Source organism: Ailuropoda melanoleuca, chromosome 15, assembly GCF_002007445.2.
Source record: "Ailuropoda melanoleuca isolate Jingjing chromosome 15, ASM200744v2, whole genome shotgun sequence".
In the NCBI taxonomy this organism is placed as follows: Eukaryota; Metazoa; Chordata; class Mammalia; order Carnivora; family Ursidae; genus Ailuropoda; species Ailuropoda melanoleuca.
In genome coordinates, this window is record NC_048232.1 from 80,880,341 (window position 1) to 80,895,381 (window position 15,041).

Genomic DNA, 15,041 nt, shown 5'->3' on the forward strand with positions numbered 1-15,041 from the left:
TGCAGAGATGGGGGAAACTGGAGCCACCATGATGTTCTGGGATCTGGCCAGTGAGGAAAGGGGAAAGGTCAGGACTGGCACCCAGAGCTTGCAAACCCCAGCCCCACATTTTAAGAAGCTAGGTCTACCCTGGACTCTGATTCCTCCTCCATCAAGGCATCCTTCAAGCCCTGCCCATTTCCCAGAATCCCCTCCAGGGGCCTTCCAGTTGGGAAAAGGGAGGTGGGCTAGGAAGCCTTGTCTGGGGTCTCCTTATGCCAGCTAGAGCCTTCGATCCAGTGGATTGCGCACTCAGGTGGCCTCCCACCTGGGAGGCTCTGACTCAGCAGCGGCTGCTGGAGGTTCCCTTCTCAGCCCCTCTGCACTTGCACTGGGCCTCTCTGGCTCTCCCTTCCAGGGAGTGGAGGAGCAGCCCGCATCTGGGGAGGGCTCACTGGCAGGTCCCTTGTCTGAGGCCAAGGTCCTGCCCTCATGAAGTGCTCAGTCTGCCCACCCACACACAGTAGGCGATCAAGTAATCCTCAAACTGAGTTAAAATTCCCGACAAAGCCGAAGGTAAGGGGTGTGGCAGGACGGACTGTCCGGATGTCCCTCCCTCTCCCCCCCCCCCCCCCCCCCCCCCCCCCGGGGGGGNGGGCACAGGGGTTCAGAGTAAGGAGAGCCTACTCTGTGATCCCTCATGTGTAGTAACTAACAGTTATGGAGCACCTACTGTATGCCCAGCTGTGTTTCAGGTGGAGGGCCAAAAAAACTACTGAGTTTGGGGGATCAGAGCAGCGCCCACATCACTGCCTCACAAGAGGAAGGGCCAGGACTCGGCAAGTTTGCTGCAAGGATGGGCTTTACCAATGGGTGGAGGGAACTGTGTTGGGGCTTGGAAGGTGCGGTGTCAGGGAGCTGCTCCCGAGGGTGGGGCACCCCCCTTAAAGGGACAACCAGAATAGTCAGGGCTATCCTGTCCACACTCCGGGATGGGCAGCTCTCCTGGCCCATCAGACCATTAAAGACAGCAAGACGAGAGTTCCAGGGACTTGTCCAAGGGCACAAAGCTGCAAGGTAGCCCCAGGAAGCCAAAGTTCCCAGCCAGTCTCCAGCAGGGGAGCAGGCAGTGTTAATCCTCTGCTCAAGGTGGCCAGGAGGTCCTTTGGAGAAGGGAGTCCGGGACAGCATCCTTCAGCAGGCCCAGATGGGCCAGTACCGGCTGGAGAGGCCTGCCCTTGGCCTCTGCCTACCAAGCATGGAACCCTCTTTGCCTTTAAGAGGGGTGAAGTTACTGAAACCCAGGGCCCACGGGCCGGCGGGTAGGGCGGAGCCCAGAGTCCGGCCGCGCGGTGGCAGGAGCCGGCTTACCTGCTTCCCGCCACCGGGCTGGGGCGGGGCGGGGCCGGGGGCGGGGCCGCCACACAACCTGTGGACGGCCAGGCAGCCGCCGGCCCTACCGTCGCGGGGACCGGCCGGGGGCCTGCGGGGGGCCCGGAAGCCGGGTGCGAGCGAGAAAACAAACTTGGAGAGAGGAGTGACCTGGGGGCCGGGGGCGGAGTCGCGCGCGGAGGAGGAGGGAGCGAGCGGCCGCCGAAGCGCGGCTGGCCCAGGAAGCGGAGAGCACCGCCCACCCATCCGGGGCGAGAGCGGCGCTGCGGCGCAGGCAGGCTGGGCCGGGGGCTGCCGGGCCCTCGCCTCCCACCGTGACCCCGCAGCCCCCAGCCCGCGCCCAAGATGATGAAGAGGCAGCTGCATCGCATGCGGCAGCTGGCCCAGACGGGCAGCTTGGGACGGTGAGTGTCAGCCCGCGCCCTCCCAGCCCCGCGCTCACCCGCACCGGACCCTAGGGGACGTGGAGGGGTGGAGGAGGCTGGGGACGGCTGGACAGCCACCCTCTGACTGGCCAGAGGCCTGCCCTCTTTCCTCCGCCTCTGAATGCCACCCCCACCTCCCGGCCAGAGCAGGAGGGGCAAGGCCCTTTGGGGAAGGGGGAAGGGCCCCCACCCCTCTGCCTGCAGGGAGGATCAAGGATGCTGGGTCTTCTCGGCCTCCATGAGCCCCTTGAGCGGACGGCCCTCCCTGGCCTCACTTGTCCCCTCTGTACAATGGGGACAGCTAACCATCTTTGGTTGCCTGGAGTGAGGGACTATCAGGGCCCCAGACCTTGGGGGAGGGGAGGAGACTAGGTCCTGGTGTGGTGGGAGGAGGGGCCTGCCTTGTCCTGCATTGTGCCTCTCCCCCCCACCCCACCCCCAGCCCGGAGGCCTCCAGCTTCTCTATCTTGCTTCTGCTTTTCCCACCCTCAGGTGGAAACATCCCCTGGTCTCTCCGTTCTCACCCCCCGGGCCCCAAAGCCGATGGAGTGGAGGCCCGAAGTTTGGGGAGCTCCCAGGGCCTATCTTCTCTCCTCTTCCCCCTGTGTTGGGAGTTTCCCATTCTCTGGGCCCAGGGGAGGGGACGAGTGTCCAAGCTCACATAGGCATCCATGCAGTGGGAGACCAGAGCCAGGGCAGTCAGGCCCCCTTGCTCTGAGCCTCAGTGTCCCCTTGTGTCCCTGGGCAGGGGTCCAGGGCCTGCACAGCACACCAGTCCAGAGTTCTGTGTGACTGACGGCCCAGGAGTCTAAGCTCGCACACTTCCCATTCTTGGGGCCGGCCCGGCCTCCTCTCCCCAGGGTCAGCACAAGAGAGGCTGGGGTGGCTTCCCAGCCCCACCGCCTTGGGTTTCATCTGCCCTCTCTCAGGACACAGCCCTGGGTGGAGGAGGAAGAAGCCATGTATCCTATTCCCGCCCCCACGGAATGTGCTCCGACTGGGATGAGGCAGGCAGGCCACCCAGGGCGGGCCCCAGTGAGGAGGGGCACTGGAAGCCACTGGGGTCCAGGTGCCCCGTTGAGGGGGCAGGGGGAGGCAGGGGGTTTCCTAACCTGGGCCGCCTCAGCAGAAGCTCCTCCCTCCCCCACAGCACCCCGGAGACTGCCGAGTTCCTGGGGGAGGACCTGCAGCAGGTATGTGCCTGGGCCGGCCTTGGGTGGCAAGGCAGGCCCGCGCAAGCTGTCAGCAGAGGCCCTGGCCAGGACGCCATTTGGGGGGCCGGGTTGAGTCATGCCCCAAGCTGTTGGCCGTGGGGTCTCCAGGAGGAGGGAAGAGAAAGGTGGTTCCTGCTCTGGGAAAGAACGGGGCAGTGGGGGGTGGGGGACAACAACCTCCCATGATCCCTAAACTCTGAGCCCCACCCCCCACTCCCAGGTGGAGCAGCGGCTGGAGCCGGCCAAGCGGGCAGCCCACAATGTCCACAAACGGCTGCAGGCCTGTCTGCAGGGCCAGAGCGGGGCGGACATGGACAAGCGGGTGGTGAGTGGGGGTCCCAGGGAGTTGGGGCCCGGACAGGCCACCTCTGCCCGGTGGGGGAGTGAGGTCAGGGCTGGGGTCTCCCTGCTAGCCTGAGCCTCTGGCACACCAAGGGGGTGGAGCCTGTGCCGTCCCAAGCGCCCCTCGGGCACCCCATTGATGAAGCTCTACCTCTTCCCCACCCCCTTCTTGACCCTGGCCCCCTCTGCACTGATCCCCTGAGCCAAGGCCAGGCCTCTGACCGCGCCTGAACTTCTTTGTCCCGTCAGCCCCCAGAGCAGAGCAGAGCAGAGCAGAGCAGAGCAGAGCAGAGCAGAGCAGAGCAGGCTCTGAACTGAGGCAGTGCTTGAGGGCTTCCTGAAGGAAGTGGCATTTGAGCTGATATTAATTTAATACTCACTGGTATTAATCAACAGCGAGCATTTGTAACTGATGACTGCTAGTCTGTTGTTAAGCTCTGTTAACACATTGCCTCACTTCACGCTGACGACACCCCTGGGAGGAGGCCGCCTTTATTAGCACTTTGTACAGATGAGGAAATGGACACAGAGAGGTAAAGTCTTAAGGTCACACAGCGAGTCAGTGGCAAAACCGCCATTTGATCCCTGGTCTTTCTGACTCAAGCTGGTGCTCTTGGTAACTCTAGGTGGGAGGGTTTTGAGCTCAGCAGTGACCAATCTGTGCCACCCATGCCCTGGGGCAGGGGAAGAGCCCCACTCCCAGGGTGCTCCTAGGGCCTCCCTTCTCCTTCCAACTGTGTGACCTTGGGCTGGCTCCATGCCCCCTGTTAGTTTTCTGGTGTGAGAGTACTTGGTCATTCCTTGAGGCCCAGTTGATTGGTTTCTGGGAGGGGAAAAGGGCACCCCCAGATGGGGTGGGGGGACATGGTCACAGGGAGGTGCCCCTCTGCCATGACCAGTCATCCTTCTGTCTCCACTCCCACCTAAGACTCTGGCCCTCCTGGCTTCCCTCCTCCCCTGTCCATACCCAGTGCCTCAGTGGGGTGCCGTGTGCTTGGGTGGGGTGGAGGGAGGCCCAGCAGGTCAGCACATGCTCAAAGCCAGGCCCTGCCCTTCCTGCAGAAGAAGCTTCCCCTCATGGCTCTGTCCACCACAATGGCCGAGAGCTTCAAGGAGCTGGACCCCGATTCCAGCATGGGGTGAGCACAGACAGGGCCCCAGCCCTCACCCAGAGATGCCAAGTGGGGGGGAACCTGGGCTGGGAGGGGGTCCAGATGAGGAAGGGCATCCCCCGTAGAAGGATGACCAGGCTGAGGGTACTGTCTGAGCTGGGGTACAGTGTCCGGGTCAGTGAGGGCGGCCAGGCCTCAGAGGGTATTTGGCTGAGAGAAGATGAAGGAGAGCTAGAAGGGGCAGGGGGTGATGGGGAGGAAGGAGGCCCCACCAAGTGCTTCCAGATGGGGGTGAGGAGCTGTGGGGGCTGGGCCCACCGGTGCTGTGTCCACAGGAAGGCCTTAGAGATGAGCTGTGCCATTCAGAACCAGCTGGCCCGCATCCTGGCGGAGTTTGAGATGGCTCTGGAGAGGGACGTCCTGCAGCCCCTCAGCAGGCTGAGTGAGGTGACCCTCCGCACTACCCCCTGCCCCGCTCCCCCCAGCATCCCCAGCCCACTGACCCCACCTCCCTCCCCGTGCCTACCCCCAGGAGGAGCTACCAGCCATCCTCAAGCACAAGAAAAGCCTGCAGAAGCTGGTATCCGACTGGAACACCCTCAAGAGCAGGTGGGAGCCACAGCCCCTGGGTGGGGTGCATGCCTAGGCCAGCCCACAGACGTGGCCGCAGAACCCACACTCGGAGGACATGGCAGGGCCCACTGGGTACAGTGTATGCACACGTGTAGACATCTAGTCTCTGTGAACATGTGTGTGCACGTGCTCATGCCAGCTGAGGGTGACCCCAAATCCTAGGAGAGCCAGAAATGATCCTCCAAGATCCCCGGACAGCAGGAGGGCGCCCACACCTCCCCCCCGCCCCCGCACTGTGGAGCTGGCTGGCTGTGATGACCAAGCCCACCACCAGGGGGAGGCCCTGAGCACTCATGCCCGGCCCCGCCCCCCACCCGCGGGGCCTGGCCAAGGCTCCGGGCAAGTGGCGCTCTGAGATGTTCATCCATAAATCCCAGAATCCTGGGTGGTCAGGCATACGGAGGGGACACTTGGCTATGGACAGGCCGTGGGGGGAGACACTGACCACCCCACCTCGATGTCGTCGCCAGGCTCACTCAGGCAGCTAAGAACTCAGGCGGCGGTCAGGGCCTGGGGGGTGGCACCAGCGGTTACAGCCACACGGCCACGGCCACCAAGGTGGAGACGCTGAAGGAGGAGGAGGAGGAGCTGAAGAAGAGGGTGGAGCAGTGCAAGGTGAGGGGGCGCTGCTGTTCCCCGGATGTGAGACTGGGGGCAAGGGCGGGTCCCGTTCCACAGGAGAGGAAGCTGGAGCTCAGAGAGGTGGTATGCCTCACCTGAGGCCACACAGTGGGGAAGCGGCAGAGGCAGGATTTGAATCCAGGCAGTCAGCCTCTGAGCTCGTAGCCTCTTGTCTACGCCACACACGTGACTCCTGGGAGGCAGGGACCTGGGCTCTCCGCCCCAGTCTTGGAGGAGTTTGCCGAATGAGCGGAGGAATGAATGGTGAATGACATAAGCCACAGTGCTAAGGGCGTGAGGCGCAGAGATGAGGGCTAGAAGCTGTGAAAAGCCCCTCAAGAGTTCCAGGGGGTTCCTGTGGGCCGTCCCCAAGTGCGGACCGTGCCAGAGAGAGAACTGACCGGGGCCCTCCACGTAGAGCTTGGACAAGCCGCTAACCCCAGTGGGTCTCAGCTTCCCCTCCAGTCCCCAGCCTCACCGGTGTGAGCCCTCCCCTTTCTGTCTCCAAGGACGAGTACTTGGCCGACCTGTACCACTTCGCCACCAAGGAGGACACATACGCCAACTTCTTCATCCACGTGAGTCCCAAGAGGGGGCTGCAGCCGCTGGAACGCAGGCATGGACACCAGGGGCCACTGGGACACCTTTCCAGATGGGGGAGGGAGGGGTGTGTTCTTATGGACTCCGGGGAGGCACAGCTTCACTCACTCCCCCTGGGGGTGCCCCCTTGTCTCCACAGCTCATGGAGATCCAGGCTGACTACCACCGCAAGTCTCTTAGCTCGCTGGACACGGCCCTGGCTGAGCTGAGGGAGAACCACAGCCAAACAGGTGGGGACAGAGGCAGGGCCTGGCCCCACCTCCCCGACCCCAGCCCTGCTTCGGGCATGTGAAGAAGCTTCCACTCCATCCTGAAAGGCCCTAGGGAGCCATGGATGATTTCTGAGCGATGAGTTCTGATTAGATTGTGACAGAGAGGTCATTTGCATAGAGGATGGAGTGAAGAGGGCAGGACAGGAGTCAGGAGACCTTTAGGAAGCAGAAGGGAGGGGACGGTGGCCTGGACTGGGGTGGAAACGGTGGAGGTGGGTGGATTCGAGAGAGATGTTGGATGATTTCAGGATATGTGGCATGGATGGCTGGGTGGGAGGTGGTCCATTGGCCAAAGCAGTAGCCCTGGGGGCACCCTGGCTGCCCTGGCCTGGCTGCCAGGGATGGGAGGACCCTGGGCCGCTGATCTGTCTCGTCCCTGCAGACCCCTCCCCCTCGATGACGGCCACCCCCTTCTTCAGGGTGTATGGGGTGTCACTGGGAACCCACCTGCAAGATCTGGGCCGGGACATCGCCCTGCCCATTGAGGCCTGCGTCATGATGCTGCTTTCTGAGGGCATGAAGGAAGAGGTGGGGCCCCTGGGGGCAGGTCGGGCAGGAGCCCTGGGGCCCTCCCTCTGTCCACAGCTCCCACAGGCTGCGCCGTGCTGGTGCTGTAATCCCACCATTAGAGCCCAGGTCCCCAGGAGGCCATGGCCTCCTGTTGCCAAACTGACACCACCTCCCACTTAGGGGTGCTCGTGAGGCAGCCATTCTGCTGTAAAGCCTTTACGTTCTTGCTCCATTTAGTTATCCCAAAAGCCCTTGCACGGAGCCTTCACTGGCTCCCTTTTACAAGGAGGGAGACGGAGGCCACGAGGAAAATGTGCCCAGCGGCACATGAGAGGATGGCAGTGAAGCCTGGGACCCCGTTGCAGTCCCCGCTGCGGGCGGCCCACATCTATTCTGTGCATCAGGCAGTCCCTAGTCCCTCAGCTCCTTTCCTGAGGACACACCCTGAGGAGCTGGAACCTACTCGAAGACCAGATGAGGCTTCTTGACAGCACTGCTGGGCCTCCTCTCTCCCCCTCCCACTCCTAACCAGACCGCTGTCTCCCCACCACTTTCCCAGCTCCTCCCAGATGTCCCACTTGGTGCCAAATCCTAGGCCTTGAGAGCGAGGGCAGCTGTGCACCCCGCGGCCCCCACGCTGCCCCCCAGAGTGGCAGGAACACGGGCCCCGTGAGGGCCAGGCGCCCACCCCAAGCGAGCCAGGTCCTCCCAGCCAGGGCCTCCTCCCCTGCCTACCCCTCCGTGACCCCCCTGCCCATCTCCTCGTGTACCCCAGGGCCTCTTCCGTCTGGCCGCGGGAGCCTCGGTGCTGAAGCGCCTCAAGCAGACCATGGCCTCGGACCCCCGCAGCCTGCAGGAGTTCTGCTCCGACCCCCACGCCGTGGCAGGTGCCTGCTCCCAGGAGCCCCGGGAGGAGGGCCTGCCCCCCGCCACCCCCCGGAATCCCTTCCCTGCAGCTGCCTGGAATGCTCCCATGATAGTTTGGCTGAAGGCCTGGTAATCGACACCTCAGGTGACATAGGGGTCCATAAAGGGGGGTCCGTGATGAACCCCCTGTGGTGCACGTATGATTTCCTGGGAACAAGTCCGCTAAACTTCATCATTTTCTCAGGCCCAGGGCCAAAGAAATGATCAGACCGGGACACATTAGTGTGAATGAGGGCCTCTCGTTCCTGACAGACGGAGGGCTCTGGGCACCGGGGTGGAGATGGGGGCTTCCAGGACTGTGTCTGAGACCCCCCCTCCCCCGCCCGCCACCACTGCAGGTGCCCTCAAGTCCTATCTGCGGGAGCTGCCAGAACCCCTAATGACCTTTGACCTCTATGATGACTGGATGAGGGCAGCCAGGTAAGTGGGGGGCAGGGCTGCTGGGAGGGCAGGGCTGCAGGGGTGGGGCCCTGGGGTCCTGGACTGGCTCACCAGGTCTCTCCCCCTGTCCAGCCTGAAGGAACCAGGGGCCCGGCTAGAGGCCCTCCAACAGGTGTGCAGCCGCCTGCCCCAGGAAAACCTGGACAACCTCAGGTGAGCCTGAGCCCGCCCCCTCGTCCTAGGCGAGATTGTCGAAAACACAGCTAAGATGTGCTAGTCATCTTTTTCGTACTAGACACTGAGCTAAACACACACCTAGAACGTTCGAAGCCACACCACCTGGCTTGAAATTCCCGCCTCTGCCGCTGTGTGGCCCTAGGCAGGTGATTTGACCTCTCTGTGCCTCAGTGCCCTCACAGGGAAAACAGAGAGCGCCACAGTCCCTACCCCACAGGGCAGGGAGGGAGATTCTCAGCTTAGCTCAGCGCCTGACCCCTGCGTGGCACTCGGCAGGTCAGCTAATGTAACTTTAAATTTTTAGGGACGCCTGAGTGGCTCAGTCAGTTAAGCGGCTCAGGTCATGATCCCAGGGTTCTGGGATTAAGTCCCGCATTGGGCTCCTTGCTCGGCAGGGAGCTTGCTTCTCCCTCTGCCTCTGCCCCTCCCCCTGCTTGTGGCTCTCTCTTTCTCTGTCTCTCTGACAAATAAATAAATAAAATCTTAAAAAAATTTTTTTTTTGTATTCATCCTGAGGGGGACCTTTGCCACTCTTTGGAAACCCCAGGCTGAGAAATTCTCCGGCCTCAGGGGCTTCAGTGGGTGTTCGTGGCCCTGCCCCTGACCAAGCCCACCTTCTGCCTCCCCAGGTACCTGATGAAATTCCTGGCACGCCTGGCGGAGGAGCAGGAGGTGAATAAGATGACACCCAGTAACATCGCCATCGTCCTGGGGCCCAACCTGCTGTGGCCCCCCGAGAAGGAAGGGTGAGGGGCTGCAGGCTGGGGGAAGGGGGCGGTCCCTACCCCCACCGTCTGCTGCTTATTTTGCCCCTGGGCCTCAGCTTCCCTGTCCTTGCGGTGGGTTGAGCCGCTCCTAATCTCAAGGCTGCCGCGAGGAGGAGCCCAAAGGGAACGTGGACCCCACAGGGTTTTGGAGCTGGGTGTCCTGGGCGACGGTGGTAGTGGGGTGCTTGGAGGGCCGGAAGCCCAGAGACCTGGTTCTAGCTCCACCCCCTCGGCCTTCCAGAAATGCCTTCACGAGTCACTCTCTGGACCTCCATTTCTTCGTCTGTAAATTGGAGAGAAATGATACAAACTTGGAGGATTTTTGATTTGGAAGTGAGATGAGATAATGAATGGAGAGATGGTTTATAAGCCGTCAAGTGCTGTGTGTGGTGTGTGTGTATGTGTGTGTGTGTGTGTGTGTGTGTGTGTGTGGTGTGGGAGGGGTCGTTATAATGCACCCGGCCACAGGTGGCAGGAAGATTTCATTCATTTGCTGAGGACTCCCTAGACCCAAGAGCTGTGAGGGAAAGGGCGCCATCCTGCTGGGTGCCCCGTCGTGGGTCAAGCAGGGGGAGCGTTGGGCGTGTGAGTGACACGTTGGCCACCCACTGGTAGTCTGTGAGCTGCCTTTCATTTTAAAGATCTTATTTATTTATTTGAGAGAGAGCGTGTGTGAGAGACAGAGAGAGCACGAGCAGTGGGGAGCGGGAGCAGCAGAGGGAGAGGGAGAAGCAGGCTCCCCCCTGAGCAGGGAGCCTGACCCGGGCTGAAGGCAGACGCTTCGCCGACTAAGCCACCCAGGCGCCCTTCTGTGAGCCTTCCGAGAATAGGCGCTTGATGTATTTGGGCCAGAGAGAGAGTTGGGGGTCACAAATGACGAAGTAGACAGCTCATGACTCTTCCCTTTTTTCCCAGGGACCAGGCCCAGCTGGACGCGGCCTCCGTGTCCTCCATCCAGGTGGTGGGTGTGGTGGAGGCCCTGATACAGAATGCCGACACCCTCTTTCCTGGAGGTAGAGCTCCCGCCTTGGTGTTTTAAGATTTTATTTATTTATTTGAGAGAGAGAGCAGAGCAGGGTGTAGGGGCAGAGGGAGACGGGGATGTGGGCTCCCTGCTGAGCACGGAACCCGATGCAGGACTCGATCCCGGGACCCTGAGATCATGACCTAAGCCAAAGGCAAACACTTCACTAACTGACCCACTCAGGCTCCCCGAAGGGCCTGCCTTTGTGAACGTGCCTCTTTGGCCCTCACCTGCCCAGCTCAGTGCGCTCCGGACTCAGCTTCGGTCCCTGGCAGCCCCACAAACTCACTACGAGACCTGGAGCAAATTGCTTCTCTGTTCTAAGCCTCAGTGTCTCATCTGTAAAATGGGGATGATGCTGCCTGCCTTGCAGGATTGTTGTGAGGCCCCCGTGGGAGCGGGAAGGTGAAACGTGGTCCACATAACGTCAGGGGAAAGGCAAAGGGGTCCTGACCCTGGATGAGGATCTGGAACTTAAGACCTGCTTCCTTCTGTCTGCAGATGTCAACTTCAACGTGTCAGGCCTGTTCTCAGCCCCTGGCCCCCAGGACAAGGTCAGCAACAGGCCAGCTGCTGAAGAACTTCCAGCAGTTACTGTGGCCGCCTCAGCTCCGGCCCCAGCGCCGGCCCAGGCTCCAGCGCCGGCCCAGGCTCCAGCGCCAGCCCAGGCTCCAGCACCGGCCCAGGTTCCAGCACCAGCCCAGGCCCCAGCCTTGGCCTCAGCAGCTACCAAGGAAAGGTAAGGACTGACAGATATGAATGACCTCCATCTTTGCGCCAAAACATCTGGCCTGAGGAACCATCTCAGGGCTTCCAGCAGCATTTTAGGAAATGGGATTATTGTATTTTCATCCCAAATACCAGGTTTCCCCATTTGGAGGGGGTGAGGCGGAGACTCAGCAGCCAGATTCCTTAGGCGTGCGGGGTGCGTGGTCCTAAAAAGGAAGTAAACCATTAAAGGTGTTACCAATAGAGATGTTAAAGGATTTAAGTTCCCGGGTAAGCTTTCTATAAAAGACCAACCCTAAAGGCCCTGTTGGCAACCCTCTCGGGACCCCTCTCACTCTTGAGAGCTTTTTCTGTATCTTCACTTAATAAACTTCTATCACTTTACTCACAGAATTTAAAAAAAAAAAAGAAGAAAGAAGGGATATTCCTGTCATCCTCCGATGCGTTCCCTTGTTCGGTGTATGGCTGTTTACTGAGCACCTGCTGTGTGCCGGGCACTGTTTCAGGCCCTGGGGACTTAGGGGACAAGGGAGCTGGTCAGCTGGAACTTGTAAATACCTTCCAGTCTTCTCTTTGATCCTTTACACCTGGAAGGGCTCCGTGGTACCAGGGAGGAACCATGGCTCCATACCAAGCAGACACTGCTTGTTATCACACCACCGGGGCCCAAACCGTGACTTTCCTTGATGAGCAAGACAGACAAATGCGGCCCTTAGCGCTTGCTTTCCTGGGGCGGGGGAAGGAGAGTCACCAAGCATACCGACAGATGGATACTGTCCAGCCAGGCAGTGACATGTGCCCTCGTAGGAGAGGAGAGCAGGTTAGGGGGCCGGACTGGGCAGCTGCTTGAGCGTGGGGATCCCTAAGGAGGAGCCAACTGAGCAGAGAGCTGGAGGAAGCCAGGAGTGAGCCACGGCCTCCCCTTCTGCTTGTCATCTGCTGTCTGGCTTCTAGTGGCCAGAACATCGAGTGAGGATCAGATGGAGGTTAAAAGCCCAGGTCCTGCTTTCTACCTGCCCTCGTGGCCCATAGAAATCTGTGGACACTGTCGCAGTATCACGCAGAAGCCAGGGGGTTCAGTGGGTGCAAACCCTGGCCAGTGCCAGAAGCATCTCCTGGGGAGATGGGGGCAGCCTGGGGATAGATCCCAGGTCCAGCCACAAGGTGGCGGGGGGACAAGTCCTGGGAGAACCCCAACCTGGCCTGTTGGCTGGGAGTCTCTCCAGGATGCCAGGAGACTTTGTGGGAGGTGGCCAAGCCTGACCCTGACCCTCTCCTCCCTTCACAGAACAGAGTCCGAGGCGCCCCCCAAACCAGCCTCCCCCAAGGTCAGCAGGAGTCCCTCGGAGGCAGCCACTCCAGCGGAGGACATGGCTCGGAGGAGTAAGTTGGCAGGGGAGGGAGAAGGGGGAAGAAAGTGGGCAGGGAGAGGGCCCGTGTTTTCAGACAGCTGGCGAGGTCAGGAATCCAGGTGGCCAAGAGCCCAGGTTTGCTGCCTGGCACTCTGAGTTCACATTCCAGCTCTGTGACCTTGGGCAGGTGACTTCAGCATGTCTGCCCCTCCTCCTCTGCGTAATAGAATGACAATCACACCTGCTCTGTAGGGCTGTTTGTTAGAGGGTGCTGCCTGACTCATACCTGGCACACAGAAAATGCTCCGTGAAGCTTAGCCGTCATGTGGGGTGGGGGCTGTGGAGTCCAGTCCCTCAAGAAGAGGGGAGGGGAGTAAAGAGGAGGGGAGATGGTGGTGGTGAGAAGAAAGTCGGGGCTCCTCTGTGCCCCTTTGGTGCATGCATCTGTTGACCTAAAGCCAAGCAGATGAGGAGGCCCAGGGTTCAGATGGGGAGTCACTGCCAGGGACCAGGACACTTGGGAGCATCCAGCCAGCCCATGAGGCACTGGAGTTTTCTACCTGGGGGTACAGTGTAGAACCAGGAGCCTCTGGACCAGCAGGAGCTGAGTCACAGAGGGACCGTCCTGCAGGATGGGGCATGTGCCTCGTGTCAGCCCTGGGAGGTCCGGGCTTTCATCCCATCTCACCAATGAGGAAACTGAGGCCCCAGGGGGCATGTGATTTGCCCAAAACCCACAGTGGGTGGAGGCAAGGCTGGGACCAGAGTCCAGGCCCCGCAGCCACCTCTTGAGGTTGGAACTGTGCAGTGGATCTCTGAAAATTGAACCCCCACTCCGTGCCCCCAACACTGTGCTAGCCAAGCCCACATAGGATGGCCCTCACGTCGTTTACCTTCGTGTCAGGGAGTCAAGCAAAATAAAAACGGACGTGCTCATTTCAGAGAGCAGCAAGTCCTATGAAGAAGATACAACAGGAGAGTATGACAGTACCTAGAACAGGGCAGGGGAAGGGGTTCTCTAGCTGGGGGGTGAGGCCCATGGATAGAGGCCTAAGTGATGAAGAGCCAACCGTGGAAACAATGTTCCTGGCAGAAGCAATGGCAGATGCAAAGGTCCTGTGGTGGCGTGGGGCCTGGTCGGTTTGCCACAGGCATTGTGGGTGCCTAACTGCCCCTGTCCTTCCTCCACAGCCAAGCGCCCAGCGCCAGCCCGGCCCACCATGCCACCCCCCCAGGTCTCCAGCATGCGCTCCTCCCCTCCGGCCTCACTCCCGCCCCCTGGCTCTAGCAGCCCTGCGACCCCCCAGGCTCTACCCCGCCGTCTGGTTGGCAGCAACCTCCGAGCCCCCACGGTGCCACCCCCATTGCCCCCCAATCCTCCCCAGCCCGCCCGGCGCCAGAGCCGGCGTTCACCAGCCTCCCCCAGCCCGGCCTCCCCAGGGCCGGCCTCCCCCAGCCCGGTGGCTCTCAGCATTCCTGCGCAGGTGGACCTGGGAGCAACCACAGAGGAGGGAGGGGCCCCTGAGGCTGTGGGCAGGGCCTCCACTCCCCCAGCCATCCCTCCTCAACCCCGGCCCAGGAGCCTTGCCTCAGAGACCAACTGAGCGGGCCTGCTCCTCGGCAACCACCCCTCAGCATCTCCTCCCTCCCACCTGTCCCCCCAGGACACGACCCTCACCCTTCCCCAGGGTGGGGGCCTCCAGCCTTTGCCTGCAAGTGCCTCGGTGCCCGCTGGGTCGGCCCCCACGGCAAGGAGGACTCGGGACAGTCCTCCACTTCCAGACCTTTTTCTTCTGCAGCCGCCCTGGGCTTGGGGGCCCCTCACCCCACTCCCAGCTCTCTGGCAGGGTCCCCAGGGAGCCCCCGGAAGGAAGGAGGGGCTTGCCTGCTCCTACAGGACTGTTATTTTTCTCTTGCCAACGTATTGTTTTGTAAGGCTGGTAAATAAATTATTTTGGACAAAACTGGAGCCGCTGGCCCAATGATAGTTGTTTTTTTCCTTTCTGCCCTCGAAATAAAGAAGCCACTTGTATGAAAGGGACGGTCTCCCTCTTCTTTGCCTCCTTTCTTTCTTCCTGTCTGAAGTAAAAAGAGCCAGCATTTTTAGCACTTACTCTGTTCTATCCACTGTGCTTTTTCATAGAATCCTCTCCCGGGGAAGTAAATCCCATTACCTTTGACTGGTTGAGGGGAGACTGAGGCTCAGAAAGCGACAGTGAGGCATGGACTTGGAATCAGGACCCAGGTCTCACTGATTCCAGAGCCTGGGCCTGTCCCTCACAGCCTGAGCAATTCACTTCTTACTGTTGCAGTTTCCTCATCCGGGAAATGGTACAGCAGTCTCCACCCCAGCAGTGTTCTGAGGATTACAGGAGACATTACAGGAGCTAAGACCAAAGCACCACCCTCGCACACAAGCGCCCTCTGAGCGCTGGCTGCTGTGGATGTCAGGTCCTCCAACTCCTGCTGTCCTCAGACCAGGCAGGAGAGGCTCCCTCAAGGGGCAGGGCTGGATCTGTCTGCC

The 15,041-nt window shown here is 60.8% G+C and overlaps 1 protein-coding gene across 1 annotated transcript; it reads left to right on the forward strand.

Annotated features, from left to right (window-relative positions):
- Positions 1–1,411: 1,411 nt before the first annotated feature.
- On the forward strand, positions 1,412–14,554 carry SH3BP1 (SH3 domain binding protein 1). The gene is made up of 18 exons (XM_011218814.3): positions 1,412–1,775; positions 2,947–2,989; positions 3,231–3,335; positions 4,415–4,491; positions 4,800–4,911; positions 4,997–5,073; positions 5,568–5,712; positions 6,228–6,296; positions 6,458–6,548; positions 6,973–7,118; positions 7,876–7,987; positions 8,366–8,447; positions 8,541–8,621; positions 9,275–9,391; positions 10,328–10,425; positions 10,938–11,175; positions 12,454–12,548; positions 13,709–14,554. Exons 1-18 carry the CDS (start codon positions 1,717–1,719, stop codon positions 14,119–14,121), a joined length of 2,160 nt encoding a protein of 719 aa, XP_011217116.2. The 5' UTR covers positions 1,412–1,716; the 3' UTR covers positions 14,122–14,554.
- Positions 14,555–15,041: the final 487 nt, after the last annotated feature.

Bases quoted from the DNA above. Each gene is read 5' to 3' on its own strand.
- SH3BP1 (XM_011218814.3), top strand. From the start codon at position 1,717: ATGATGAAGAGGCAGCTGCATCGCATGCGGCAGCTGGCCCAGACGGGC. The intron at 5,713-6,227 runs GTGAGGGGGCGC...TCTGTCTCCAAG, and splicing joins AGAGGGTGGAGCAGTGCAAG to GACGAGTACTTGGCCGACCT. The intron at 10,426-10,937 runs GTAGAGCTCCCG...TTCTGTCTGCAG, and splicing joins CGACACCCTCTTTCCTGGAG to ATGTCAACTTCAACGTGTCA.